This window comes from Lipomyces tetrasporus (genome assembly GCF_029532465.1).
Source record: "Lipomyces tetrasporus strain NRRL Y-64009 chromosome Unknown POJ06scaffold_3, whole genome shotgun sequence".
NCBI lineage: Eukaryota > Fungi > Ascomycota > Lipomycetes > Lipomycetales > Lipomycetaceae > Lipomyces > Lipomyces tetrasporus.
Window position 1 is genome coordinate 676,434 of NW_026611598.1, and position 25,159 is coordinate 701,592.

Below are 25,159 nucleotides of genomic sequence, written 5' to 3' on the forward strand. Positions count from 1 at the left end.
CGCCAAGGAGAGTAAACTTCCTAATAATACTGTTCAAGCAGGTTCAACACTTTACCAGAGGTCGATTGTGGAGTTTGGCATATTGGAGTACATCGCATCGCATCAAGCGCAACCTTTATAGCATGTCGTTCGTATCAACCACGGTCACAGTGCTTTCGTTATTACTGCTCTTTCACGCGGGTTACTCGGCGTATGAGTTCTCGCATTATCTGAAACACTTGACTGTAAATAGCGATGCTACCGTTCCACTCGACGTGAGTCTTGCCGTTTCAGATTGATCTAGAGATATAGGGAGTGTATGAGCTAACCTGGTCGGATGTGTTCAGATCATTGCTGAAACTATCGTGGCCACCGCCTTATTTGCCTTCGGACAGGTACTTGGGGCGAAACAATTAGAGCCTGTATCGTTTGCGAAATGGGCAAAGGGACTAGAGCGGGAAGGGAAGAGGTATGTCACCAGGGCTGTTTATTTGCCCTTTGTGTCGTGATTAGGCGGGAAATGCGAGGCATGCTAACTCATATCCTCCAAATGATAGCCCATTTGCTTTCCTGGAACGACGGCCGGGTTATATGAACGTGACGAAACTCCGAGATGAATATGCGTCAGCAAAAAAGTAAGAGGATTGGTGATATGGGTGTGTTTGGATGGCGAACGTGAGATTACTGGTGGAATTGTACGATAATATTGAACACACAAACGAAATAAAGTTCCTCGAAAGTCAGGTTGCCATTGTCGCGCCTTGTGTGCACTCTCTCCGTTATCCGAGAAACCGACGCAGCTAATTTCACTTCTTCACTCCATCGTCAACTGCTTATACAATTCGATGAAATCTGATACGAAATAATCAACGTCATCGGGGCTAACTGTTATTCCTATGTCCTCCCCTTTTCTGACTACGTAGGCCGTGCGCAGACCGCACTTTTTGGCAGCTTCGAGATCGTACATGTGAGCTGCGACCATCAAGACACTGGCAACATATCGTTAGTTGACTCTGGTTCTACTGAAATATACAGTCTCATACTTTTCAGGTTTGAGCTGAAGGTAGTCAGTCGCACCGAGGTATACTCTCGCTGAGGGTTTGTAGATTTTGAAAAGTTCGCTGGAGAATACCACGTCCCACGGTAACCCGGCGTACTTAGCCTGGGCAGAAAGTTAGATAAATCGGAAATGGGATGCTGCTTGAGATATGAGGCCCAGGCTCACCATGTCGACAAGAAGTCTCATGTTGCCATTGGACAAACTCCCTATGATGAATTTGGATTTGAGAAGTGTGAGTCCTTCGACGGAATCATCCCATCCTACCATATCACAAGTGTCAGGATGGAGCCTTCATTCAGGTTCAAGCATATTACCACCTTTGAGATAATGCCATGCAGCAGCAATTTCATCCTTTTGCTGTTCAGTCCAGACATCATTAATTCCGTATTTCTCAGCCAAGACGTCCAATGCTTGTCTGTACAGCTGATCCACAGACAGAAACGAATTAAAGACAGATTTTGCATCGTCCTTCGAGTTGTCTGAGGCGAACTTGAAATAAACGTTGCGCCAGTCCTGCATGAACTCGTCCCAGTTGACTGTGGTCTGAATGCTGTCCGGTGAGCAATTAAGAATTTGCTCCTTGACAGACGTGCGCCAGTCGACGACGGTGCCAAAGACGTCGAACAGTAGAGCCTTTATTTCTGTCATTGCTAGAAATAATTGAACCTTATATTGTTTGATCGTGAGATCCGGTAATGCTTGCCTTAGTGGAGAACTTGAGATCTCTTCGGCTCGTAAAAATATGCACGAAAACTCCAGCACAATTGGATTGTGTTGAAAGACACATACGATGTGAGAGCAAGCACGGATATATCCCCTGCTAGAGGGGCGCAGAGTATGGAGAAGATGCGTGGGAGGATGACGAAGATGTCGATGCGGAGGTGGTGGGGAAACGTGGCTGCGACCGTGGCGGGTCTTGTGGCGGGTGAGGACGGAGGAGCCAGGGGTAGTTTGCGCTCGCATTCGCTGTCGGTGTCCGTCATAATAATGCGTTGTGTAGTTGTATAATTTGTAGGAACCAATTATTATTGTCGTGCTTATTGATTTGGGGGAGTTCATTCCTCCTATGGGTTATCGTATATAGCGTTGGTATCCGCTTCTTGAAATGGTTACAATCCTACCAATTAACTACACGATGTATGCAAACTCCCCAAAATACTAGTGTACATGATCAAAGATAGTCAAAACCGGTTAGAATCGTTATGGCTCTTCCGGCCTAATTAAACCAGTCTCTCCATGCTCCTGCCATTGCTCTCCCAATATCCTCAATCTCGCCGCAGCAGGATATCTCCTGCCACTCGCTGCTCTTGTCCAGGCATCCCACACAGTGGTCAACAGCTTGTGCGCTTGGTTGCCGTATGCAACCAAAAACCGTCTCGCGGTCAGCTCCCACCACGACGCCATTACTGTGAAGTGCGCATTCGTTAAGCTTTCCGGTGGCAGGTTGAGCATTCTAGAAACAAATGTCCACGAATGGTACATCGGATACGGATGACTGATATTCGCGTTCAGAGGGAACCCAATCTGCGTCATAACGCCCCACACAGATGCAATACCACCCATGCGCTCACAATACATGGCGTCATCTTCCCATTTTCCCTCAATACGCTTATATCCCATCCGGATACGTCCTTCTTCTGTATCGACCGAGCAGGTGTAGCCGATAACATACGGACATTTCTTGACGAACCTGGCGATTAAAAGGTCGCGGAGGACATCATGTTTAGACATCATAAAGACTGCAAGTGTGCCAAGAGGAAACGCACTGATAGGTGATACCGTAGTTTCCGTCTCTGCTTGGGAAACAATGGATTTCGACAGAAAGTTTAAAAGCCATTTGTAGCAAAGGTCGGACTTCCCTTGCGCTTCGTCAACGATTACAGTTAGCTCGCCAAGCTAGTCAAATTGGTTAGTCCCACGATATTCGTAAATATACAGAAATAAATTACACGGCACTAACAATTTTCCGGATTTGCTGACGACTATTGGTCAGCTGCCCGAGCTTTGGTCTGATCTTTCGCTTGTTGATGGAGCAATACGCTTTCCATTCCTTGTTCGCGGCAACTGGGGCCAAGATGTCCGATTTTATGTACTACTGACGTGTTAGTAGCCTGAATTGATAAATAGAATGACAGAAAGGGAATAGCCAACCAAAATTAATCTATGATAGTAATCTTGCTCCGCTTTCGCTTCGTCAATGTATTGCGGTGGAGCCGCCTCCGTAATCGGCTCTGCAGTCTTGACTTCCGTAGTAACGGCACCGGTATCCATATCGGTATCTTCTAAAGCGGTGCTCATATCGGGCACGAAGTTGCCTTCAGCAAGATATGGCTCTGCTTCCTGTATAGGCTTTGGCACTATTGGCTCCATTTCGGGCAATTTAGCAGTTACATCATTGGCCGGTTTTGGAGCGCTTTTTGCTTTCTCTTCTTCTAATTTCTTGAGTTCCAGCTCCTGCCGCTCAGTGTTAATACGCTTCTGAATTGCATCCAATGCCCTTTGCCGTGTTTCCGCCTCTTGCTTCTGCGCGGCTTCCTGTTGTTTGGCCACCTCCAGTGCTTCCTTCTTCAGCTTTTCTTCCCTTTCTTTTTCGTCGCGGGCCATCCGTTCTTTCGCTTCAAGGTCCCGTCTCGCACGCTCCTCGCGTTCCTTTCTCTCTGCATCTTCACGCTCTTTTTTCCTTTTCTCTTCTTCGTCCTTTCTCTCTTTCTCTTCTCTGTCTTTTCTCTCTTTCTCTTGACGTCCTTGTCTTTGCGATTCTTCCCGTTCTCTCCTCTCTTTCTCCAACTTCTCTTGCTCAAGTTTCTGTAGCTCCATCTCACGCTTCCGCCCCTCTTCCAGTTCCTTTCTCTTAATCTCCTCCAATACCTTCCGTTCTTGCTGTATAGCCTCCGATATGCTACCCCACATCTTCTTGGACTTTGAGCTCCAATACGAGTCCTCGTCCTGCATCTGATGCTGATACATCTGCCAATTGATATCACGCTGTTGCTTAACATACTCATTTTCTAGCGACATGGACTCCTGTATACTTTTCTGCCGTGCGTCACTCCATTTTGATATCAGGTTGTACACCAGTGCCATGTTGTCTTTGACTCGTTCAGTAGAATTTAACCGTGCCCGCCGAAACGGAGATCTAGACAAAATGACCTCTAAGACACGCATTAGCAGATTTATGGTGTTATATTTCCGTAAATTGTAAGTACCTAGTTGAGTAGCATCTAAAGGCTGCAAGGAGACGGCCAGCTGCGCCAGACTTGCTGACAGCATCTCCTGCGCTTGCGCATGATTCGTATGCACATTCTCTTGATTGCTCTTTACGGACGTATACATTGGTTCAGGACCATTCTCTGCATCCGTGAGTTCCACATCCGCTTGAGGGTCGACGATGAGAGAGTATACACCCATGCTGCTCCTTGACAAAATCGATCCTGATAGTTTACGGGCGACAATTCACGACGGTCTGAGCGTTGGAAGTATATGTAGACGTCTTATTACGCCGCTGCTATACCAAAAGACATGGCTTCTATAAGCACATGATAATAAGTTGCCGGTTGTGATTAATCAAACGTAAAGCAGCAAGAAATAGCAGCACAAGGTTTCGAGGCACCTCGAGTTTGAACCTCCCAAAATTTAAATCGCCAGACCACGAGCAACCGTTAAGAACCTCTACACAAGAGCACATAAGTTCTCATCAATGTCTCTAGGGCAACAATCCACGACTCGATATCGGTGATAGTTTAATTGGGATTAAACCATTGCGGTGACGGTGAATCTGTCAAGTATTTATCTTCGGCGCCCGCCACAGTTGACGATGTCGGCATTGGCCCCATATGTTGGAAGTGCGTTGAAGAAATTCTATCCTTATGTAACTGCTGCAAGTACTAAATGTTATTGTTTTAGAGGTGATAGTGGTGGTCACGTCCGATGGACGGCTTTTCACTGTAAGATCCATCCTATTGTCGACACGACGATGCGATCGTCCATCCATAGTCCAGATACAGACTGGCTGACAACTACTGCAGGGCGTATTGCAAGGCTACGATCAAACTACGAATATTATCCTCGAATCAGCGAAAGAACGAGTGATAACCCCTGATGCGCCTACAGAGATCCTGGATCTCGGATTGTATTTGCTACGAGGTGAAAGTGTTGCACTCTGCGGATTAGTGGACGACGAGATAGACTCCCAAATTGATTGGGAAAAGGTGAGGCTGCTGTTATTAGGCTGAAGGTTATAAGTATTGATTCTTGCGTAGGTCCGAGGACTGCGGCTAGGCGAGACGAAAAGCCTGGGACGGTAGACCACACGACAATATCATTATAATTGAACAAAGGATATAGATTGGATGGGACCCATGTGTATTATTATTATTCGTTTGTGACCACATTGTATGTTACATTGTATAGTTGGCAATCAAGCATCCAAAATATCATAATATTCTAATACAAGTCCGTTCTGTACAAGGTCGGACGACCAACCACCGATACCGACAGTACAAATATCCCAGTTAAACCTTGCCCTGTGCCTCAAACGAGTCAATTAAGTCCCGCAATGGTTCTGTGTCCCGTCTGTCCAATAACTCGAACTCCTATCTCAGCATTAGCTTCCAACAACTAGCCTATCAAGATCTACCATCGCCCATTCAACTAACCTTTGAAAAACTGATAAAATGCGCAAAGAATGAGTTCCAGTGGGCTTCCAGATTCAGATGCACGATTGCATCAAAGTGATTGTAGTATATATGTGCAAATATTCTGAACATCTGCTTGAATATGTTCTGTAACGTTACTGGAAAACTTGGGGGAAATGGGACGCCTGCAATTTGCGAATAAAAGTTAGATTTGTGCTAACGGAGGATAGCTTTCAGAGGAGACGTACCAGCTTTTGTAGGGAATATCGACTGATCATTGAGCTTATTGTTGGTCCAAGTGAGAACAAGATCAATGTACCTTGAAGCAGGCAATCGTATTTGCTTTTTAGATCCATCGAGCCATGTATAGTCGAAGCTGCATATGGTTAGATTTACCTTAATGTAAGGATTCAAATTCAGGGGACATACCCCGGTCCTGCATTCATGGCCGGACACGATTGCAGGGTGCAAAACTCTGATATAATTCCATAGATTAGGTTGAGATATGTAAAAAATTCGAACGCTAAATGGCGCCGCAGTTAGAGACGGATATGCTCGGTAAAATGTCACGAAGTATGCTTACTATTCAGGGCCAACCATTCTCCCATGTCCACGTACTTCGGCAGCACTACAATTGTCTTGAAACTGCCCTTTACTAACGCAGTACGAACAAACGGCTGTGACAGAAACAATGGTTTAGGCGCAGGAGGTGCATATTGGTTGTTGGAAGACGCCTTCAAGTTGTTCGACGACGTTGAGAGTGCCGAGTGCACAGAGGAATGTGAACTGGATGTCCGTGTGAACGAGGCTTGCGTGGACGCTGCCTGTTGCTGTTGTTGGTGTTGCTTGTTCTTCCTAGACGACCGACCGAAGCCGCGGCTAAAAGTAATTGTTTAGGTATTTCTGGCGAAGACAATGATTGTGCGATTTCACATACCTGAAGTTATTGAAAAAGGACATGTCTGTGATTGAGCACTAGAGATCCCAGTGTCACTAACAAACTAGATCAGAATAAGAACACAGACTGCTTGTAGTATTATGGCTTGTTATCAAAGCTATAAAGCAGAATGGGTATTCGATTGTACAATATGTCGATTGAAATAAGGGGATTCACGTCAACTCGCACGCGTTTAGCGTGTGAACAAGAAGTAGCGCGCCTGATCACAAATGCTCATAGTCACGAAGTCACAGCGGAGTCTGCTATGATACGCACCACCCACCAAACACTACGTCAACTGAGAGCCTATCTATCATCATCAGCTGGTTGATTTGTTGTTGAACTCGCATAATTAATTTTTGCGACCGCTCAAGTACTGTTTGCTCTGCATTACTATTTTAGGTAGCTGCACCCCACCTATATAATGGCTGGTCCGCCGCCACCACCTCCACCACCACCACCTGGAGGTATTCCGCCACCACCCGGGCCACCGCCTGCAATGGCTGGGGGCGGCGGTAGAAGCGCTCTACTTGGCGAAATTCAGCGTGGAAGGAAGCTCAAGAAATCTGTCACTAATGATCGAAGTGCTCCAGTAGTTGGGGGCCGGGCTGGCGGCGAATCGGGAGGATCCAGCGCGTCATCCGGTTCCCACCTGGCACCTCCAGTGCCTTCTGCCGGAAGATCGAGGTCGAATTCTGCAGACGAAGGTTCACCAATGGCGATGGGACCACAGCTAGCCGGGTTGTTTGCGGGTGGAATGCCAAAGTTGAAGAGCAGAGGTGGAATCGATACAGGTGGTAAGTTGATTTCCTATCCACATTGTGTTGTGTCATAGATATTGACTTAATGAATAGCACAGAGCACTTCTGCTTCAACTGCGCCGCCGCATCCATCAGTGCCCAGACGACCGGCTCATCACAAGACGTCGTCTTCGGTATCGTCGGTAGCTAGTGTGAGACCTCCTCCGCAGGTGCCGCCTATTCCAGGATCTGCACCATCAGCACCACCTACATTTCCATCAGGTATTCCACCTGCACCGCCATTGCCGTCGTCGTCGGCACAGCCGGCTCCTTCATCAAATCCACCGGCACCTCCCTTGCCGTTATCATCTGCTCCGCCAGCGCCTCCCTTTCCTTCATCGATTCCACCTGCGCCTCCTCTATCATCGTCATTTGCTCCACCTGCGCCTCCTGTAACACCATCATCTGCTCCACCCGCACCGCCTCTTCCATCGTCGATTCCACCAGCGCCTCCACTTCCTTCTGCGGCCCCACCGCCAATTCCAACATCGGCACCTCCGCAATTGATAGCACCACCCGTTCCTACGACCGCGGCACCACCAATACCGTCTACCGTGCCACCTGCGCCACCACTACCCTCTGCGATCCCCCCGGCTCCGCCAGTGCCTAGCCACCCGGTAAAAACTGCTACATCATTGACTCCACCGGTGCCGCCTTTACCTTCGTCAGTCCCACCCACCATACCACTCCCATTGTCGGCGCCAGCAGCGTCACCTCTAGTCCCATCGTCAGGACCACCACCTGCGCCCCCATTACATTCGTCAGTTCCACCTGCACCACCGCTACCATCGTCGTCATCAACCGTCACACCTAGTTCGAGGGCCCCGCCTCACGCAGCACCTCCTGTACCAAGTGGAGCGCCGCCTCCACCTCCTCCAGTACCATCCGCAGCACCGCCTCCACCACCTCCTGTTCAATCGTCCACAGGTTTTTCAACGACGTCGTCGCCCAGTATACCCGCTCCACCACCACCACCACCACCACCACCATCGTTCTTGAAGTCCAGCAGCGAGTCAGATACTGCGTCCGCGCCGCCAACACATCATGCTCCGCATGTTCCATCGTCGTTCACTGCAGCGCTAAGTGCGTCGATAGCAGGGCATCGTCGAGATTCTTCAGGCGCGCCGCCGATTCCAAGTTTGACGAGATCTACACCATCATCAGCACCACCACTACCACCGCCAGCACAGCCATCTTCGGCGCCTCCTGCGCCGCCTGCACCACCACCACCACCACCGCCGCCGCCTGTGGTTGGCGGTACGCGTGTTGATCTGTCAGACAGTGATAGTGACGGATTTGACGATGATGACGATTACGACGATTCTGATTCACGGCCGGCGGCGCCATTGCCGCCAGTTCAGAGTATGCTGTTGCAAGCATCTCCGCCCCCACCTCCACCTCCCCCACCAATATCGTCTGGTTCACCAGGAATACCGTCGTCGTCTAGCTCAGGGTTACCACCGCCTCCACCGCCTCCTGCATCTACCAATGGCCGGGCATCCGGAGGTCTGCCGCCGCCACCTCCGCCTCCCCCTCCAGGCCAACCAGTGTCATCATCCGCCGCCAGCTCTCTTTCGCCATCGAACTCTGTCTCATCGTCTACCGGCCGCTCATCACGTCGTTCGGCGTCAGCAGCATACAAAAATATCCGCGAACTAAGCGCGAGCTCATACACGATCGCGAACAATGTGAACGGCGCCCAGAAGCTGGATATCAATGACACAAAGTACAAGTTCAAGAGCGACAAGGACTTGCCGAGGCCGAGAAAGTTCGAGGGAAAACAGAAGCTGTATCCTAGCGGCCGAGGAAGTTCCGTGCCGTTGAATTTCTCGTTGTTTTCGTAGCCTTTTGGCCAGGTGAGTGTTTCGTGCATTTTGCGTTGCATAAGATTACCGAACAGTGACTAAACCATGCTTAGAATTGGCGAGAGAATTTGGTGCTGCAGAGTATTTTTCCGGGTACCGTGCTTGTGAGGTTTTGTCGTGATTACTGACTGTTTTGGCCCATGGTAATTACTGTTTTGTCGGAATTGTCAAGCCTTTGTTTTGGGTACGTGCATTAACGCACTATATAATGTGTATGTGCAATGTAGGCAGAAGAAGCAGGTTTATGATTTTTTTTTGGACTGATATAGCTGTATGACAATATGTGTCCTATAGACAAAGTCTTGATATTTGGGTATTTGCGCGGAGGTCGGAGTCTGACTTACGACGTAGAAAGGGTATTGTGCCGCACCTAACCGCTATCCGCGACATGACGTCGCGGGAGCACGAGGCATCCATTCAATTTCATACAACCCTATCACTCGATCAAACACAAATAACAATGTCATATCCGCCAGGCCCACCACAGTCGCAGTATCATTCGCTGCTACAAGGTGCCATACCGCCGCAACAGTCCCTACATTCCAGTGCTCCACCGCCATTACCTCCGCTGCCGCCAGTATCGCAGCAGGCACATTGGAGCAGCCCGTCGTTGGTCCAGCCTCAGCTACAGCAGCAGCAGCAGATAACAGGAAGCAGTAATGTCCCTGATTACACGAGGACACTCCGGGCCGTGTCAAGCGCTTCTCAAGTGTGCGTATTCTCGTATCGTCGGGATACTGGAGCGAAGCTAACGACCGAGTAATTAGGCAACACGGCGCGCCTCCATCGCCAATTCCATCACCTGCGCCGTCGTCACCGGGACCTGCGTCCTCCAATCTGCAGGGTTTCGTGCCGCCGGGCTTGCAGTCCAAGAACCGGCAGGAACTTGCTGCGCTGGCCCGCGACGATGAGACACTGACCGCGATGTTCGAGGCCGCGCATCCGGCCAGCACCCAGCACGCGGAGACAATATCGATCCTGACGACGCAGGTCAAGCAGACCGCGGCGCGGATTTTGGACAAGGAGCAGGCGATTGCGGACGCGCGTGCACGGGCCGAGGATGAGTTGAAGGACGCACAGGAATTGGACGGACAGTGGCGCGCTGTCGAGAAGCGCATGTACGACGCACTCGCGCCGTATTCGGCCGCGCGGCTGCGGGCGAAACTCGGCTCCGCCACGGCCGAGGCCGAGCACGTCTCTGAGGCTCTGGCGGGCAGCTTTCTCGACACCGGCGCCGGCCGTGGTGGCTATGCGTCTGCTGGTGTCGATGTCGGCCAATTTGTGAGGGAGTATCGACGGGTCAGACGGATCTACCATTTGAGGAAAGAGAGAGTGGATAGGTGGAATGAGGAGAGGGTTGGCGGGGCTGGAAGAGTTCGGTAGTGTGGATTATATCGGCATGCTAGGTTGCGGGTTTGCAATTGTAGTGTTATTCACTAGGGAATGTAATTTGGAACAACATATGACCGGTGAACTGTCCTGCTAGGGAAGTCCTTTGGTAGCGAACAGTTGACATACGGCGCGCAAAGTAACAAAGCGAGTGGATCACGCCAGTAACGAAGTGACGCTCACTCACTGGCAGCGGATCTGAAAACAGATATATGTAGTACCGAATTTCCTTATATCATTTGACACTCTCATTGGTCGTTTCCACAACAGAATTCAGCCACGGGTATAACATGTAGAGTTTTATGGATTTATTTGAGCTAGACGATCCGTATATACAATACGCAAATAACTACAAAGATGAACCAACTTTTGGAAACCCAACCAGGCACGAAGAAATCAGGCAAAGATATAGATCTTGCCCGGCCAGTCAGCCGGGTCGTTGAATCGCAAGCCAACGTTAAGGCCAGAGATTTTGTCAATCTCGTCTGGGGTCAAATCGAAGCCGACGTGGTTTAGATTCTCGGCCAGACGCTGGGGCGAATTGGACTTTGGGATAACTGCGATGCCTCGTTGGGTGGCCCATCGGAGGAGGACCTGGGCGGGCGTCTTTCCGTGGGCTTTCGCGATCGATGTGATGAAATCGGCCTCGAGGAGGAGACCAACTTTTTGGGCAAGGGGGTGTCCGAGCTCGATGAAGGACTGAGGACCAAAGGAGGAGTAAGCGGTAACAGCAATGCCGCGCTGCTCAGCGAGAGCAATGAGCTGGGGCTGGGTGAGGTACGGGTGGTGCTCGATCTGGAGGACCGCGGGAGGGATCTTGGCGTGGCGGAGAAGATCGATGATGAGCGCGCCGCAGAAGTTTGAGATTCCAATATTCTTAGCGTATCCGATCTCAACGGCCTTCTCCATCTCGGCCCAAGTCTCGGCGATGGGGACATCTTCGAACTCCATGGTGCCGTCGTCTGTACCGGAGAAGAAGTTGGGCGGGTAGCGGACGGTGGGATCGACGTACTTCTGAGCGATAGGGAAGTGGATGAGCCAAAGATCGAAGTAGTCGAGACCCCAGTCAGCAAGGGACTTCTTGGTCATCTCAAGGACGTGCTCCCTGGTCAATTGTTAACGCCGTTGAATCAGTGGCATCACAGCGCAACGAGAAGAACGTACTTTGAGTGGTAAGTGTTCCACAGCTTGGAGGTGATGAAGAGGTCCTCGCGTTTGACAAGACCGTCCGCGATAGCGCGGCGGACACCATCGCCGGCCTCCTTCTCGTTACCGTAGTCCTGGGCGCCGTCAAAGAGTCTATAGCCGACTTTGATGGCGTTGTAAACAGTGTCGGCGCAGGTTTCTTGGGGGACCTTCCAGAGGCCGAACCCGACGAGGGGCATTTGCTGTCCGGAGGGCTTGAGAGCGACAGACATGATTTTAGAAGCGGAGACAAACAAGTATCTGGATCTGGATGAGAGGTTGAAGAGGGGTCGCGCTAGTGGGCGGAGGATAAGCAGCATAGAACGTTAGTGGATAGAGCGGGGTCGTTGTTCCTCCTCTATATATGTGTGAGGCCGCCAGGGTTGACCCACATTGACAGTACGTATTTCGGCTCTTCTACAACCAGTCTACGAAATATTGACCGGAGCCGGCAAGTCCGTCCTTCCGGACACCATCTAAGCAATGGTCGCCAGTAGTTGTATTCCTCATTCGCAACGGACTGAGGAAGTTGGCAAACAGAGATCAGGCTAATTCGTCGCAGAACAAGGGTTCCGGGTAGTTGGTGCGCCAGTCCTCGGCGATAGCGCCGGATAAAGCAAAAGCCGCTCCATCGCCATTATGAGCAGGCTAACACTTCAAGTCACTTCTATTAGTCGCATTTCCGCCTCATAATAATCGAATGCAACGTCGCCCGCTCTATTATAATTCGAACGCTGCGCGGTGACTTCTATTCTCGGCCAATGGGGATGACTGCCGACTTCGGCTTCGGCTCCGACTTGGGCTGTTCTCACAAACTCCGGTGCCCCTGAATACTTCCATCCATCATGCCAAAAATGCCCAATAGGGCTGCAGAAAATTGCCTACCCCATTGCCAAATCAAAATTACAGTTATGAAACTATTTGCACGCATTATCGTGGTTTGTTACGTCGATTCAATTCAAGCTTTCTACTAGGTGCTGTTATTTTTCGTTGGCATTAGGGGGGTGGTTGACGTTATGGCCGGATAAATTGCCGCTCAGGTTCAGCCGGAAGAATTGGGACAGCAGCCGTGTCCATTCACGACGGAACGATGTACTAATGCCGCAACATCGGCCTTCACTTCAGTGTTATTGACTTGCGATCATCTATTACAACCATAACCACGACAAATATTCAGGCTATCGCAACAAGTATATCAGTAGATAGATAATCCGTCGGGACTACAGAGAATATAAAGGGATAATAAGAACGACAGCCCGTGAATCGCACCACGCCTTCTAGCGTTCCATTCTTTCACATCCACATTACACCCGCCAGGAATTAAGAAGACAAAAAGAAATATCCAGTATTATACCTCATGATTCACCCCTCAGTTGTCTCAGAATGAAACAATGCCTACAGAATTATCTCCTCGGGAAAAGCTCTGTCTAGTAACCAGTCGTAGATCTGTACCATGGCTAACAACGAAATGTAAATTATACCAAGGCTAAAAAAGAAATTAATGCCAAACAAAGCAAGATTGTAAAGGCAACGCAGACTACGTCTGAACAAATTAATACACAACTGCACCAGGCTAGCAAGATATGAGAGTAATGTAAGCAAAGAATGACTGTAAAGACAAAGTGAATCAGATCCAAACAACAGAACAAAAACCGACAAATGCAGGGAAACAGAAGGTCGGTATCAGCAGTCAGAAAATTCAGAGGTATCTACAGCAACAGCTTCTAGTGTAAGTTCGCAGATATCGGCGCTTTCGTACGCTGCGGGTTCTAGTGAAGGGTGATACATCTCGTCCAATCGTTGGCCCTCCGTACGCAAGCCTACTTCAAATGCTTGAAATAGCGGATTAAGTTAACGGGGTCGAGATATTTCTCGGCGAGATAGACGATCTAGCTGTGAAATGCAATGACTCGGACACTCGGGAGGTAAGCGACCTTCTCGGTGAGCTGTCGGAGTAGAATCAGTCTTCGTCAAGACTAGTGGAGAGCTCCGGAAAAATGTCGAAAACGGATGTACGGACAGCGTGAGACTTCTTCGACCGCTTCGGCTTCGGTCTGCGCTGTGTACCGCAGATACGGCCGATACGGACCGGTAGACCCTGCTGACGGTCATGAGCATCGTCCACGCCGGGCGAAGCATCCTTCAACAGCGGAACTGCGGCTTCGTCAAATGCAGACTTCTTGGAATTAGGCGGCTTAGTAGTAAGCGGCTTGGCGGGTCGCAGCTCCTTCTCTGACTGTCGCCTCTTAAAGAATTCAGCGACTCTTTTAAAAGTCAAACAGCGTGTCTTGACAAGCTCATCTGAGACTAACGTCTCGGACAGTTCACGCGAAATCGAGTCCTCCAATCCAACTTGCTTATACGATACGTCACTAAACGGTACCGCTCCTGTGGGACATGTTTTCTTGCGGCGAAAGAGACGTTGCACTTTGGTCAGGAAATTTCTGCGGCCAGTTGGCTTCTTAGAAGTCATACGACGAACTGCCTCCGCCGTGCTGTCCTCATCGTCGGAGTTTTCATCAGAAGAATAGCAGGTCGGAAGCTGCTCCTTGGCTAGGTCTAGCTCTTGTTGGCTGATCTCGAAAACGTGAACTGTAGGCTTTGCAATCGCAAAGTGGACCGACTTTGCGGGTGACGGGGATCTTCGCTCTGCAGGCAAGCGCAAGATAGAAAGAGGGAATGATGAGTGGGTCGTCATTTCAGTTGTAGAACCAATATTCTCAGACGAAGTGATGATTGTAAGGGTTGGTTTTTCGGACATCGTCGTCAGGCACGTAGTCTTCGTGCCAACGAGGTCGTAATAGTCCTGGAGTTGAATCGGTGTCAGACACATTTTCAATGAAATTGTAAGAAGTTTGTAATAGCGCCGGCGGATGAAGGCTGTAGGCAAATCCGAAGGTGGAGAAGACAGAAGACGGCTTGTGGACGAAGGCTGTAGAGAAAGTACAAGATCGATGGTGGAGAGGAAGATTGAGAGAGAGGGAGGAAGAAGCAATATAGGCTGGATGGTTGTCGATGATATATTGCAATGCTGACCAGGTAGGGAATGACATGTGGAAGGTCGGTCAGGCATTCATCATTATTGTAGAGCCAAAGTAACCCTGAACCCTGAAACCGTCACCTATGTGCGTTGATGTCGTGCATTTTGGCTAAATTTATATTTTACAGTTTTTTTTCTTGTCCGCTCTCCATCTCGTACTAACGCATGTACTCCATCATTGCTTAATGCGGCGGTGCAGTTTACCGGTACCTGAGTTAAGAGAGAACGTCAAACTAATAGAATCTTTGCACAAGAAATCTGACCAACTTCTAACGTGTAAGAGTCGTTCTTTACACGAAGGGCGACATTGTATCCCAGCGATTATTAGCAACGATTATAGATAGATTACAGTATAGTTCGGCAAGTTCGACTTTCATTTTGGCGTTTTGTGATCATATTTTGGCACAATGCGGAATTCGCGTTAATTCCGTAGGATGAAGCCTGGCTTTATGATTTACGTTTCCTGCCGAGAGTGTTGTGGGGCGCAACCAAAACTTTAGTAAGGCTGTGGTTAATGGGCAAACCCAAAATCAAATTCAGGTGCTTTCGCGGCGAATACTTGGATGGTTGCTAATTAGCAATTGGCGGCCGTTTTATGTGGAGAGTGCCAAACCCACACAACAACCCTGGGTTAGGTCCCATGTAGACCCTTCCCCTGATAACCTTGGTCTTTCAAAGATGATCTAGATGTAAACTATATTGGACGCTAACTGGCTATTGATAATATTACATGGAAGTTCAGTACCTTACCAATGAAATGCATTTCGATTATCTCCATGCGTAATGCACTGTCCCTGCAGTTGGCGCACACCGGATATCGCTTTCTCCACGCCCGTCCACTACATTCTCGGCCGCAGTTATTCCGGCTCAACCGCGGAGCCATATACCGCAAACAGGGTCTTGTCAGCGCGCCGCCGATCCGCGAGAGACCTATTCGCGTGATATTTTTCGGCTCGGACCAGTTTAGTATGGCATGTTTGGACGAACTGGTTAATTACAGAAAACAAATGAAGGGCGCGTTCGACGTAGATCTGCATGTTGCGGTCCGAAAACCTAAGCGCGCAGGCCGAAATTTGAAACAGTTGAGGGAAGGTACGCCGGTCGTGGATCTGTGTAAAGCGGACGTGACTGATCAAGTGTAGTTCCGTTGGCGGCTCTTGCGCGGGATTACTGCCTGCCCTTACATGCAGCTGAAGAAACAGAAGACTTCAAGGTACGTCGAGCATTCCTACCCTCAGTTTACTCATCTAGTCCACTTATCTAAGCCAACACGGCGTGCAGAATCTCCAGGCATTAGGATTTGACCTCGCGGTAGCAGTGTCCTATGGCAAACTCATCCCTTCTTTCTTCATTCAATCAACAACCTGGGGCGGCATCAACGTCCACCCGTCTTTCCTCCCACGCCATTCCGGCCCCGCTCCAATCCAGTGGGCCATCTACCACAATGACCCCACGACAGGCGTGACAATACAATCGCTACATCCGTTTGATTTTGACAAGGGCCAGATTCTCAAGAGCTCTGATCCGGTGCGGATTTACGACACTGACAGCTACGAAACGCTGCTCAGCAGGCTGTGCGTCGCGGCGTCAAATCTTTTGCGCGACTTTCTTAAAGATCTAGTCAACAACGTGCACGCGCCGGAGGACTTCGGAACTGTGTTCATTCCCGTGGTGGAGCGCAAGTACGCGTACTCCCACGCTCCCAAAATCGACCCAGACATGCGGAGGGTGCGGTGGCACGACGACACTGCCGACCGCGTCAACGCTGCATTCCGCGCGTTCGGCGGTCCGCTGTGGACTTTTGCGCGTGTCGTTTCGCAGCGAAAAGGACTGGTCGAGGAGAAATTGCGGCGGGTACTCCTGTACGGTGTTTCGATACACGACACTGGTGGTCTGGACGACGGCCACTCTGAGTCATACAGCGAGGAGAACGTGCCCGGGTTCGTCAGTTTTGAAAGTAACGATGAGTCCATGATCGTGAACGCTGCTCGTGGGAATATCAGAGTTGAGAGCGCGAAGATTGAGGGTCGTCAGAAGCCGATGAAGGCGACCGATTTGGTGTACCCGATGTTCCTGTCAGACAAGGACTAATCTTGTAAAGTTGTCCAGATTATGTATATAGAAGTAAAGCGTATATATCATACATCCTAGCATCTCGGCATTCGAATAATTAATAACAGTAACCAGTAGCAACTAAAGCACAGAATAACTAGCGTTTATATGCTGTGCGTTTAACACCCCCAGTATGAACAGTAACCGTCGGCCCTGGCCGCTTTATCGGCAGTCCATACTTCTCTGGCGCCGCCAGCCGCAGCAGTTCTTCGACACCTCTAGTTTGCGCGTCACCTGCCCGGCTGTAAGACGCGCGGGCTCTACCCTCTATGCCCGGTGTTCCCGACAATCCTCGATTGCTCGAAATTGCGTTCCGAGTTCTCAGGCTATGCGGGGAATACAGTGACGAGCTTGTCGCCGGGCGCGGAATCTCTGCTGCCGTCGCTGTCGGGTTGAATTTATGGACCGTTTGTCCGATGTGGGGAATCGTGTCGGTGAACGGCACTGATGATGACGATGGCCCGTCAGGTCGACTGAACACCGCTCGAGTGGCACTTGACAAAGACAGACTCCCGGGAGGCCGAGGCACCGAAGAGCGATGAGGAACTGCGTATACGGGCACAGGTGCTTGCGGACCGTTGACATCCCTCGCCGCGGTCCTGTTGAAATACGGTGACGCAACGGAAGACCTGGCGATGGGCTCATTCTTGCCTTGTGGTAGATATGGAACCTGCGATCGCGGACTCGCGTACACCGCTCTAGGACTCCGATCTAGCAGACTTGTATGCGGACGTTTCTCGCCGGACGACCCCGTTCCTGGTGTTCCTGTTCGAATGTGGGAAAGAGGTGTGGGTGGCGGCCGATCGCCTGCCCTTGAGGATGAATGCAGCGTCAGTATTGATCCGTTTGACCAACTGTTGCTCCCATTCTCCTCGCTGTAGGAAAGCTGTTGTAAATCCGGCCCAGCAGGGACGTTCTTAAAATGCGATGTGTTGGGCGAAGCCAGCGACGGCGGTCCCATTCTCTCCTGAACTTGACTTAACATGTTAGACTGACGCGGGGAATATTGCAATTGTTTCCGCAACGCATCATTCTCTTTCTGCAATTTTTCCGCTTGTCTAGATAAGATTGATTCCGTTAATACATCGTCCAGGTGAATTTCGTACGCACAGAAACATCACACACGATTGCCAATATGCGCTTTGTGACAACGCGGGCTGTATTTGTGCAATCATGTTGTCCTGATACTCGACATGCTTTCTCAGCCGCTCGATCTCTGAGCCTTGAGCTTGATAATGATCGACTAAATATGTAAGGGTGGATAGCTTGAACTAATTTCTACTCTTAGTACAGATATGTAAGGCTTATATGCGATTTGGGAAACCTTTAATGTCGTAGCCATGCGGTCTATGAACACCTTGGAATTACTGAAATAAATGGCCAGCTCGGATGGCAGCTGTACCACAGAGTAAGCAGACTACAATATCTTAGCAAGCCTTATATACAAACTTCTTCCGATACGGCGTAAATTTCCGCGCCCGACGAATGGCAATATGGACACTGATGGTCCTTTGGTAAATTATTCGGATCGACTATATCCGTTAACAACCTCGTACATCACACTGCAAAGTTCGGATGCAAACGTGAAGTGATATCGGGAACTCCGATGTGATCTTCGCAGAATATGTGGCCGCAGGTGACGATGTAGCAACGGCATCCAGTAGGCGATGGTCGCCGGAAGCACAAAGTACAAAAAATCAGCGGCGAGTCGAGGTTGACGTCCGCTTGTGCCATAGAAGCGTATGCCATCTCTGTGCAAATAATAACAAGGTCCTCAAATAACAATCTGTGGTAGGCTTTATCGTTGTATGTCAGTAGCGGCTACTGGGAAGGAGAGACGACATTCTTCTTGCAAGGGATCGGGTTAGGGCTTTCGCAGAACGCTGAATCAACATCTAGTTATTAAATTATTCAGGGGCCAACAAGGAACCTTGGGGTGACTGGCGACCACTGCCTGTAACTGGATCGGACTGCGCTCAAGGCCACTACCTATGACACAAAAAATCTGTTTGTTCATTGTTTCTTAGATCAATGTGATAATGCGCAAAATGCAGCTCCCGAAGCTGGAGCAACCAGCCATCTCTCCCACGCTCTCGATCGGCGCTCTTCTGTCAGAAAGCCCGGCTCGTTTCGAGCACGTTACTCGACTGGATGCAAGAACTTACGAATTTGGTCGCAGCGGCGATTTCTACAAAGATATTTATTATTTTACGGTTATTCGTGGCGAGCCTCTCATTGTTGATAACTGGCATAAGTCACCCGAGTGGAATGCCGAGATCTTCAGTAAGGATTGGCTATCTAAAAATTACAGCGATCTTGGTAGGCCGTGAATTTTAAGATGTGCTCTGTAATGGGCCTAATCAGTTTGCAGACATTTTGGTGCACGATGTTGACACGGCAAAAGACACGCCTACCAATCTCGGAGATTATATCTCGTATTTGTCGTCATCAGAGAGACAAGGTGATGAGCATTCAAGGAGTAAGCGCGCTAGGACGGGCAAAAGGACGTGAGTGACCCAGCCTAGCTATAATGCTCTTTTTAACCCGTTTTAGACTATATGCCAAAGACTTGAGCTGCTTTTCAGAATGGGACAAGCTCATTCGACGCGTTGTTCCAGAGACAATCCACAGTCATGGGCCAGGCGACCTTTCATCCTTCCTACCACCCGAATTCCGAGCCATTACCGAATTAGTATATTTCGGAAATGAAGGAACATTTACACCCGCCCACAAAGACATGTGTGCGACCATCGGTCAGAACGTCATGGTAGATCAATCCGCCAACGGATCATCGGTGTGGTTTGTCACGAGATCGAGTGATCGGAATGCTGTTAAGAATTACATGGCTTCATTGGGGCACAATGTTGATCACGAGTCATATTTTGTGGCGTTACAGGAGATGAGGGATGCACCGTTCACGGTGTACGTGGCTGAACAGAGAAAAGGTGATATGATATTTGTACCGTCTCTCGCAATGCACCAGGTCTGGAACCGTGGAGATTACTCGATTAAGTTGGCGTGGAGCCGGATAACGGTGGATACGCTACAGTTGGCTTTGGAGGAGTGCCTACCGCAATACAGACTGTATGCACTATTGAAAGTCATCTCGTACGAATCGCTAACGGCAGGCAGTGTCTCGCGGCAAGAGCAATATAGGACAAAGGCAACAGTCTATGCGGCACTAACGACATTAAGCAACAAGCTCCTGGATGTGCATGCGTCAGCCTCCCCTTCGTCGATTGGTACTTATGTTGATGAATTTATATCTCTCTTCAAAATGTTCAGAGAATTCCTCGTGGAGGAAGCGTTAGCCGATAATCGCCAGGTCCTGGCAACGGATGACAAATTTATAGTTATCTGCTCTTACTGCAAAGCCGATATATTCAACCGCTTTTTATCGTGTCCGGATTGCAAGATTGACAGGCAGGGATGGTGGGATTGCTTTGACGTGTGCCTTGATTGCTATTCCCGAGGAAGATCCTGTGCATGTGCAGATGGGACAATGAAGTTTGTTGAGCAGACATTGTGGTCTGAACTTATTGAAGACTATGAGCGATTTGGAAGATTGATATCTGAATGCACTGGAGGTAAACATGTCACTGCTCGGTTTGATCAAGTAGTGGCAGAGCTGGGAAGAAAATCGACGGCGATGGTGTGCTCAGAGCTGCTATCTATGCGCCCGTTCAGTGAACAAACCGACAGAGTCTCATCGTCGGAAATTATGAAAGGACAACGCGCTCTGGGACCGAAAGCGAAAGGATCCTTGAACGTCAGTTGCCATATGTGTCGTCACCAACATGACACATGGAGAACCGTCGTATGCAAGAATGACAATTGCGGAAAGAGATTTTGCTTTTCGTCCCTTTGGCGAGCATTCGACTGGGATCCAAATAATGTGCTATCACAGTATACCTGGATATGTCCGTCTTGTCAACTGATTTGTAATTGCAATCGTTGCTTGAGGACTACAACGAAGAATCCGTACATTGCGAGTTTGGTCAACGTGCAGTTGGATGATAGGCCTAAAGGCGATTCGAGAGGGCGTGAATGGCTGTTAGTAGGGCAAGCATCGAATGCGTACTGGGGTATGAAGATGAGGAGATTCAAACACCGAAAACGAACAAATGTCAAGAATTTCATGCATAAAGATGGCGGCGCAGGCTAATCGAGGTATGAGTGACAGTCGCCTTACCGCCGCTACTTCAACGAGCACACGATCAGTACAGCAGGGATAGGCGGTGTTGAATATGCATACACTTTAGAGATGATGAATGTTAGAGGAGTTGGTACTGATTCGGACTAGTAAATAATAATCGATATATTGTAAGTACAATTAGTAGTTTCTCAATATTTACAAGAACGGAGCCTCCGATGTATAATGCGTATACCCCAATGCCAGATCACCCATGAGTGCCAACTTAGTGCTACTCGGGATTAACACACTTACTGTTACAGACTCGTACCTTTCGACACGCCCTCTATGTTGTCTTCAGCTTCCTGTAACTTTCCTTTCAAAAAGTACAGTCCAACGTATGTGGCAGCGGTGATGGCCAACACGCTGGCAATGGGCTTGCCGAACGAGATGTAAAACGCGACCTACGGACTTATTAGCACGCTGGAAGTCAGACTCAGCACACTATAGAGCGGCGTACGTGAGGGGACAATGGCTTTGGTTCGGTCGGCGTCGACTTTTGTTGAGAGGACGGTGCTTCTGAGGTATACCGTCTCCTTGGGCTCAGGTGCACCTCCCTTGAATAATAGTCTGGATATCGGACTGATCTCCGTGCCCGCGACGTTGCTATGAGTATCTGGTCTAATCGTCGCATGTTTCGAGCTGAGTTAGAATCTTAGTCAAACATATCGAGTTACGAAGATATATAATCGCTTACTATCGCCAGTCAATCTGCCTCCTGTGGACTAATTATTGAGAGCCGGGAGATATTCAAGCATTGCGTAAATTGATTGAAACTCAAGTCTGCACGTGACCGATCTCAAGCGCTAAACTCAAAGAAGCCAAGTCATTTCCATTAAAGTGTGCCCTATCTCTAAGTAGACTAGCGTAATTGAACTCTGCCCGTGTCATCAAACCTTATGTCTGGAACACGGGTGGCGCCAGTGCCTTGTCGGGTATATAACGAATGCTATTTCGCTCGTCTCGCAAAGTCGGGTGATCAAATGATATAATATTGCTTGTTTTCAAATTATAGAAGGTAATGCATATTTTTTTTGGACCTGGCAAAGTCGTCACTAACCAGCGAAAGTCCTTGTTAGACTACAGAACGGATATGCGCAGCTTTTCCGACGCTTCAAAATGACAGAGTCACATAGAATAAACGCAGATCCAAGCAGTAGTAGTAGTGATGTCCTGTATTCGTCAGCAGGCTTTGACGAGCAAAAAAGTCCCTATGAGAGTGCTTTTGGCGATTACGTCGAACCCGAAAAGGGCCGACCGGACGAGTCGGACGAAACGAGAATGGGCAAACGGAGCATCACTTTTGACGACAGTGATTATTTTGACGTGAGCAGTGACACATCTTCCGAGATGTTGCCATCTCCAGCTATGGGCGATGCTCACGGCCAGGATATTGTGGTGGCCATGCCAACAGATTTTGCGAGTAACGGCTTGGTGGGCCAGTCGACCTGGATTAGGTCGATGCTCTTCCGAGGGAAGTCACTTGCGAAGACTTGGTTTGATGCGAACGTTGGCTTGCTTTTGTTTGCAACGGGCCAGTTGTTTAGTAGTTCCATGAACCTCTTCACCAGGATATTGGAGACCACGTCAGATCCACCATTTCATGCTATGCAAATTGTTTTCACACGAATGAGCATAACCACAATCGCATGCACGTTATATATGTGGATGAAAGGCGTAAGTACTTGCTAGTAGTCGTAAATTATTGCAATGGCTGATCATTACATTAGGTTCCGGATGCACCTCTTGGACCGAAAGAAGTGCGGCCCCTGTTAGTTGCTCGTGGTTTAACTGGATTCTTTGGTCTCTTTGGCATGTACTACTCGCTCACGTAAGTTACAGTGGTATATTCCACGTGCGTATGAATGACTAACTTGGAATAGCTATCTGTCACTGTCAGATGCAACCGTCATCAGCTTCCTATCGCCGACAGTAGCCGGTTTTGCCTGCTCCATCTTTCTGAAAGAAAAATTCGGTCTAGTGGACAAAGTTGCCGGCTTCATATCTCTATTCGGCGTCATCTTAATTGCACAACCCACACCGAGCTTGACGACGGCAGGGGACGGCAAGGTCACCACAGGGCTGCGATTGGGAGCAGTGGGTGTCGCACTACTCGGTGTCCTAGGTGCAGCAGGTGCATTCACGACGATTAGATGTATCGGCACGCGCGCACATCCTCTTATTTCAGTCAACTACTTTGCTATTATATGCGCTATTGTTTCGACATGTGCGCTCACGTTCTCGTCGAGCTTGCATTTTGTACTTCCAAGAACTGCCTGGCAATGGACATTGCTTTGTAGCATTGGAATTTGCGGCTTTTGTTATCAGTTCTTGTTGACCGCGGGCTTGCAGCGCGAAAAGGCTGGACGGGCCGGTAATATGCTCTACTTGCAAATGTTCTTCGCGTTTCTCTTTGAGAAGCTCGTGTGGAATGAAACGCCAGACTGGATAGAGATCGCGGGTAGTGGTATCATTTTAGGCGCGGCCGTGTGGGTTGCGGTAAGCAAACGCAAGACTGAGCCCGGCTATGACAAGATTAGCACGGGTGCCGCTGAAGACGATATAGAGTCGCAGGCACAACGGCCTACGGAGACGTACGAGTTGAGTGACATGACCACTAATCCGATCACTCCCATACCTCCTCCTGTGACCGTCACTAGTAATCCACGCCCATGAATTAGAGAGAGAGTATAAGCAAGGTTCTTGGAACACATATAGATTTGGTACATGTGGTTACTGCACTTGGCAGGTTTATTCATATATAAATGGTTTCTATTGGTTGGTTTATCACAATTGGCATTTATTAGGTTGCATTTAGATGAGGGAATTATTCTACCGGATAAGCATATACAGGCAAAATATACATGGTTAGTGGTTACGCGGTAAGGGGATCAAAATAAAATATGCTTATGCTATAGCGGATGTACCTATCTTGCGAAAATGAAACCTGTATAGTTGCATTACCCAGAGACAAAGCGCTCGTCTGGAACTAAACTCTTGTGGTCGCTCGGATTTGCAGCGGCTTCGTAGATCGTGATAACAGGGTCCTTCGAGAGCTACAAAATCGACAGGGTTAGCCCTATTCAAAGAATCATGGACGCATCCCGCATACTTCCTTCCATTCCCCTCGGAACCCAATATATGTAATCTGGGTAGTGTCCTCGCCGTGATTATCGAGAACGAAAAGGCAAATGCTCTTCACGTTTGAAAATATAGCGCGCTTTAGGGGGTACTCGACGATATCTGGGATTCCAGCTGGGTGCTCGATTATTGCATCGGCTTTTAGGTCTGTCGCAATTGAGAAATCAATGTCGCTGCGGTTCTTGAAAAGCTTGACGGTCTTTGGCGCGTGCGCGTCGGGAAGTGACCGGATTAGTACTGAATACAGCTTTACAAGACCAGTGAACCTACTGGAATAAGCACTTCCCAATCAAATCTGCCAGTCGGTACGTACGGTATGTACATGATCAGCTGCTCGTCTGCGTCGCTCTCTAGGATCTGTACGAGCATGTCAGACCATTTAGTAGAGTTGCTGCAAATCCACAGCTATAGACCTTCTCAGTGTCATATCGTTCATCCCAGGACTTAACCACGTTGCGTCCAGCATTAGGCTCGCTTTCGTTCATGGTCCAGATCTGGTCATGGTAGATGCGGCTATACAACGACTGCGAATCAAACGTCGTTTCGGGTGGCGGACTGTGCGAATGGCCATGCCCATGGTTGTCCTGAGAATGGCTGTGATTATGGCCGTGTTCTGACATGTACGGCGACTGGTGCTTGGCCGCAAAAGACTCAGGTTAGGAAGATCGCGATGGTGGATATGACAATATCGAATATATCCAGGACCTGTAACGTTCGTCTTTTCGAGTTTGGAGACCTGGTACGACTTCCACACAGCCTTTCAAAGAGTACCACACAATGACGCAGCCCCTAAACTCGTTGCGGTTTAGTACATAGTATATATGC

The 25,159-nt window shown here is 49.1% G+C and overlaps 15 protein-coding genes across 15 annotated transcripts; 7 read left to right on the forward strand and 8 right to left on the reverse strand.

The window, feature by feature from the left end:
* Positions 1–25: 25 nt before the first annotated feature.
* POJ06DRAFT_248155 (magnesium transporter) lies at positions 26–724 on the forward strand. Its single transcript, XM_056186996.1, has 3 exons — positions 26–254; positions 327–448; positions 537–724. The coding sequence occupies exons 1-3, from the start codon at positions 123–125 to the stop codon at positions 616–618; spliced, it is 336 nt and encodes a 111-aa protein (XP_056045334.1). The 5' UTR covers positions 26–122; the 3' UTR covers positions 619–724.
* POJ06DRAFT_248158 (HAD-like domain-containing protein) lies at positions 725–2,006 on the reverse strand. Its single transcript, XM_056186997.1, has 4 exons — positions 1,357–2,006; positions 1,205–1,299; positions 1,023–1,141; positions 725–968 (listed from the first exon to the last, which is right to left on the reverse strand). Exons 1-4 carry the CDS (start codon positions 2,000–2,002, stop codon positions 794–796), a joined length of 1,035 nt encoding a protein of 344 aa, XP_056045335.1. The 5' UTR covers positions 2,003–2,006; the 3' UTR covers positions 725–793.
* Positions 2,007–2,130: 124 nt separating this feature from the next.
* Positions 2,131–4,609, reverse strand: POJ06DRAFT_72788 (GLE1-like protein-domain-containing protein). Its single transcript, XM_056191470.1, has 4 exons — positions 4,246–4,609; positions 3,191–4,191; positions 3,000–3,131; positions 2,131–2,935 (listed from the first exon to the last, which is right to left on the reverse strand). Exons 1-4 carry the CDS (start codon positions 4,445–4,447, stop codon positions 2,240–2,242), a joined length of 2,031 nt encoding a protein of 676 aa, XP_056045336.1. The 5' UTR covers positions 4,448–4,609; the 3' UTR covers positions 2,131–2,239.
* A 76-nt stretch (positions 4,610–4,685) lies between these two features.
* POJ06DRAFT_72812 (uncharacterized protein) lies at positions 4,686–5,659 on the forward strand. Its single transcript, XM_056191471.1, has 4 exons — positions 4,686–4,881; positions 4,943–4,983; positions 5,065–5,247; positions 5,299–5,659. The coding sequence occupies exons 1-4, from the start codon at positions 4,854–4,856 to the stop codon at positions 5,341–5,343; spliced, it is 297 nt and encodes a 98-aa protein (XP_056045337.1). The 5' UTR covers positions 4,686–4,853; the 3' UTR covers positions 5,344–5,659.
* On the reverse strand, positions 5,551–6,633 carry POJ06DRAFT_280563 (Mob1/phocein; the record flags this gene model as incomplete). Its single annotated transcript, XM_056189889.1, has 6 exons — positions 5,551–5,631; positions 5,695–5,858; positions 5,922–6,049; positions 6,103–6,196; positions 6,257–6,407; positions 6,607–6,633. 6 exons carry the CDS (start codon positions 6,631–6,633, stop codon positions 5,551–5,553), a joined length of 645 nt encoding a protein of 214 aa, XP_056045338.1.
* A 254-nt stretch (positions 6,634–6,887) lies between these two features.
* Positions 6,888–9,720, forward strand: POJ06DRAFT_248164 (uncharacterized protein). The gene is made up of 3 exons (XM_056186998.1): positions 6,888–7,407; positions 7,465–9,266; positions 9,329–9,720. The coding sequence occupies exons 1-2, from the start codon at positions 7,035–7,037 to the stop codon at positions 9,252–9,254; spliced, it is 2,163 nt and encodes a 720-aa protein (XP_056045339.1). The 5' UTR covers positions 6,888–7,034; the 3' UTR covers positions 9,255–9,266; positions 9,329–9,720.
* A 15-nt stretch (positions 9,721–9,735) lies between these two features.
* Positions 9,736–10,658, forward strand: POJ06DRAFT_266501 (uncharacterized protein; the record flags this gene model as incomplete). The annotated part of the gene is made up of 2 exons (XM_056189154.1): positions 9,736–9,986; positions 10,043–10,658. 2 exons carry the CDS (start codon positions 9,736–9,738, stop codon positions 10,656–10,658), a joined length of 867 nt encoding a protein of 288 aa, XP_056045340.1.
* A 402-nt stretch (positions 10,659–11,060) lies between these two features.
* POJ06DRAFT_236544 (NADP-dependent oxidoreductase domain-containing protein) lies at positions 11,061–12,082 on the reverse strand (the record flags this gene model as incomplete). Its single annotated transcript, XM_056185904.1, has 2 exons — positions 11,061–11,769; positions 11,829–12,082. The coding sequence occupies 2 exons, from the start codon at positions 12,080–12,082 to the stop codon at positions 11,061–11,063; spliced, it is 963 nt and encodes a 320-aa protein (XP_056045341.1).
* Positions 12,083–13,809: 1,727 nt separating this feature from the next.
* Positions 13,810–14,880, reverse strand: POJ06DRAFT_288735 (uncharacterized protein; the record flags this gene model as incomplete). The annotated part of the gene is made up of 1 exon (XM_056190304.1): positions 13,810–14,880. A coding segment is annotated over one exon (1,071 nt), but the record flags the coding sequence as incomplete, so codon positions are not given.
* Positions 14,881–15,576: 696 nt separating this feature from the next.
* On the forward strand, positions 15,577–17,086 carry POJ06DRAFT_248174 (formyl transferase). Its single transcript, XM_056186999.1, has 3 exons — positions 15,577–15,981; positions 16,032–16,102; positions 16,171–17,086. The coding sequence occupies exons 1-3, from the start codon at positions 15,642–15,644 to the stop codon at positions 16,978–16,980; spliced, it is 1,221 nt and encodes a 406-aa protein (XP_056045343.1). The 5' UTR covers positions 15,577–15,641; the 3' UTR covers positions 16,981–17,086.
* Positions 17,087–18,801, reverse strand: POJ06DRAFT_248178 (uncharacterized protein). The gene is made up of 3 exons (XM_056187000.1): positions 18,326–18,801; positions 18,127–18,272; positions 17,087–18,059 (listed from the first exon to the last, which is right to left on the reverse strand). The coding sequence occupies exons 1-3, from the start codon at positions 18,341–18,343 to the stop codon at positions 17,099–17,101; spliced, it is 1,125 nt and encodes a 374-aa protein (XP_056045344.1). The 5' UTR covers positions 18,344–18,801; the 3' UTR covers positions 17,087–17,098.
* Positions 18,802–18,941: 140 nt separating this feature from the next.
* Positions 18,942–21,316, forward strand: POJ06DRAFT_248184 (uncharacterized protein). Its single transcript, XM_056187001.1, has 4 exons — positions 18,942–19,320; positions 19,373–19,508; positions 19,555–20,085; positions 20,134–21,316. Exons 1-4 carry the CDS (start codon positions 19,041–19,043, stop codon positions 21,164–21,166), a joined length of 1,980 nt encoding a protein of 659 aa, XP_056045345.1. The 5' UTR covers positions 18,942–19,040; the 3' UTR covers positions 21,167–21,316.
* On the reverse strand, positions 21,317–22,034 carry POJ06DRAFT_248187 (uncharacterized protein). Its single transcript, XM_056187002.1, has 3 exons — positions 21,891–22,034; positions 21,654–21,835; positions 21,317–21,597 (listed from the first exon to the last, which is right to left on the reverse strand). The coding sequence occupies exons 2-3, from the start codon at positions 21,825–21,827 to the stop codon at positions 21,451–21,453; spliced, it is 321 nt and encodes a 106-aa protein (XP_056045346.1). The 5' UTR covers positions 21,828–21,835; positions 21,891–22,034; the 3' UTR covers positions 21,317–21,450.
* A 620-nt stretch (positions 22,035–22,654) lies between these two features.
* POJ06DRAFT_280566 (uncharacterized protein) lies at positions 22,655–23,869 on the forward strand (the record flags this gene model as incomplete). The annotated part of the gene is made up of 3 exons (XM_056189890.1): positions 22,655–22,870; positions 22,924–23,024; positions 23,077–23,869. 3 exons carry the CDS (start codon positions 22,655–22,657, stop codon positions 23,867–23,869), a joined length of 1,110 nt encoding a protein of 369 aa, XP_056045347.1.
* Positions 23,870–24,011: 142 nt separating this feature from the next.
* On the reverse strand, positions 24,012–25,148 carry POJ06DRAFT_72920 (galactose-binding domain-like protein). The gene is made up of 4 exons (XM_056191472.1): positions 24,748–25,148; positions 24,648–24,691; positions 24,306–24,600; positions 24,012–24,249 (listed from the first exon to the last, which is right to left on the reverse strand). Exons 1-4 carry the CDS (start codon positions 24,952–24,954, stop codon positions 24,154–24,156), a joined length of 642 nt encoding a protein of 213 aa, XP_056045348.1. The 5' UTR covers positions 24,955–25,148; the 3' UTR covers positions 24,012–24,153.
* Positions 25,149–25,159: the final 11 nt, after the last annotated feature.

Coding starts and splice junctions, on each gene's coding strand:
- POJ06DRAFT_248155 (XM_056186996.1), top strand. CDS start 123: ATGTCGTTCGTATCAACCACGGTCACAGTGCTTTCGTTATTACTGCTC. Junction 255..326: donor ATGCTACCGTTCCACTCGAC/GTGAGTCTTGCC, acceptor GGATGTGTTCAG/ATCATTGCTGAAACTATCGT. Junction 449..536: donor CTAGAGCGGGAAGGGAAGAG/GTATGTCACCAG, acceptor TCCAAATGATAG/CCCATTTGCTTTCCTGGAAC.
- POJ06DRAFT_248158 (XM_056186997.1), bottom strand. CDS start 2,002: ATGCGAGCGCAAACTACCCCTGGCTCCTCCGTCCTCACCCGCCACAAG. Junction 1,300..1,356: donor TGCATGGCATTATCTCAAAG/GTGGTAATATGC, acceptor GTGATATGGTAG/GATGGGATGATTCCGTCGAA. Junction 1,142..1,204: donor TGAGACTTCTTGTCGACATG/GTGAGCCTGGGC, acceptor CTTTCTGCCCAG/GCTAAGTACGCCGGGTTACC.
- POJ06DRAFT_72788 (XM_056191470.1), bottom strand. CDS start 4,447: ATGGGTGTATACTCTCTCATCGTCGACCCTCAAGCGGATGTGGAACTC. Junction 3,132..3,190: donor ACTATCATAGATTAATTTTG/GTTGGCTATTCC, acceptor ACACGTCAGTAG/TACATAAAATCGGACATCTT. Junction 2,936..2,999: donor GTCAGCAAATCCGGAAAATT/GTTAGTGCCGTG, acceptor CAATTTGACTAG/CTTGGCGAGCTAACTGTAAT.
- POJ06DRAFT_72812 (XM_056191471.1), top strand. CDS start 4,854: ATGTCGGCATTGGCCCCATATGTTGGAA. Junction 4,882..4,942: donor ATTGGCCCCATATGTTGGAA/GTGCGTTGAAGA, acceptor TTATTGTTTTAG/AGGTGATAGTGGTGGTCACG. Junction 5,248..5,298: donor CCCAAATTGATTGGGAAAAG/GTGAGGCTGCTG, acceptor ATTCTTGCGTAG/GTCCGAGGACTGCGGCTAGG.
- POJ06DRAFT_248164 (XM_056186998.1), top strand. CDS start 7,035: ATGGCTGGTCCGCCGCCACCACCTCCACCACCACCACCTGGAGGTATT. Junction 7,408..7,464: donor AGGTGGAATCGATACAGGTG/GTAAGTTGATTT, acceptor CTTAATGAATAG/CACAGAGCACTTCTGCTTCA.
- POJ06DRAFT_248174 (XM_056186999.1), top strand. CDS start 15,642: ATGAAATGCATTTCGATTATCTCCATGCGTAATGCACTGTCCCTGCAG. Junction 15,982..16,031: donor TTTGAAACAGTTGAGGGAAG/GTACGCCGGTCG, acceptor GATCAAGTGTAG/TTCCGTTGGCGGCTCTTGCG. Junction 16,103..16,170: donor AAGAAACAGAAGACTTCAAG/GTACGTCGAGCA, acceptor CACGGCGTGCAG/AATCTCCAGGCATTAGGATT.
- POJ06DRAFT_248178 (XM_056187000.1), bottom strand. Junction 18,060..18,126: donor CAAAGCGCATATTGGCAATC/GTGTGTGATGTT, acceptor AATCTTATCTAG/ACAAGCGGAAAAATTGCAGA.
- POJ06DRAFT_248184 (XM_056187001.1), top strand. CDS start 19,041: ATGCGCAAAATGCAGCTCCCGAAGCTGGAGCAACCAGCCATCTCTCCC. Junction 19,321..19,372: donor TAAAAATTACAGCGATCTTG/GTAGGCCGTGAA, acceptor ATCAGTTTGCAG/ACATTTTGGTGCACGATGTT. Junction 19,509..19,554: donor GCTAGGACGGGCAAAAGGAC/GTGAGTGACCCA, acceptor AACCCGTTTTAG/ACTATATGCCAAAGACTTGA.
- POJ06DRAFT_248187 (XM_056187002.1), bottom strand. CDS start 21,827: ATGCGACGATTAGACCAGATACTCATAGCAACGTCGCGGGCACGGAGA. Junction 21,598..21,653: donor CAAAGCCATTGTCCCCTCAC/GTACGCCGCTCT, acceptor ATAAGTCCGTAG/GTCGCGTTTTACATCTCGTT.
- POJ06DRAFT_72920 (XM_056191472.1), bottom strand. CDS start 24,954: ATGTCAGAACACGGCCATAATCACAGCCATTCTCAGGACAACCATGGG. Junction 24,692..24,747: donor AACGATATGACACTGAGAAG/GTCTATAGCTGT, acceptor ATGCTCGTACAG/ATCCTAGAGAGCGACGCAGA. Junction 24,250..24,305: donor TCCGAGGGGAATGGAAGGAA/GTATGCGGGATG, acceptor TCGATTTTGTAG/CTCTCGAAGGACCCTGTTAT.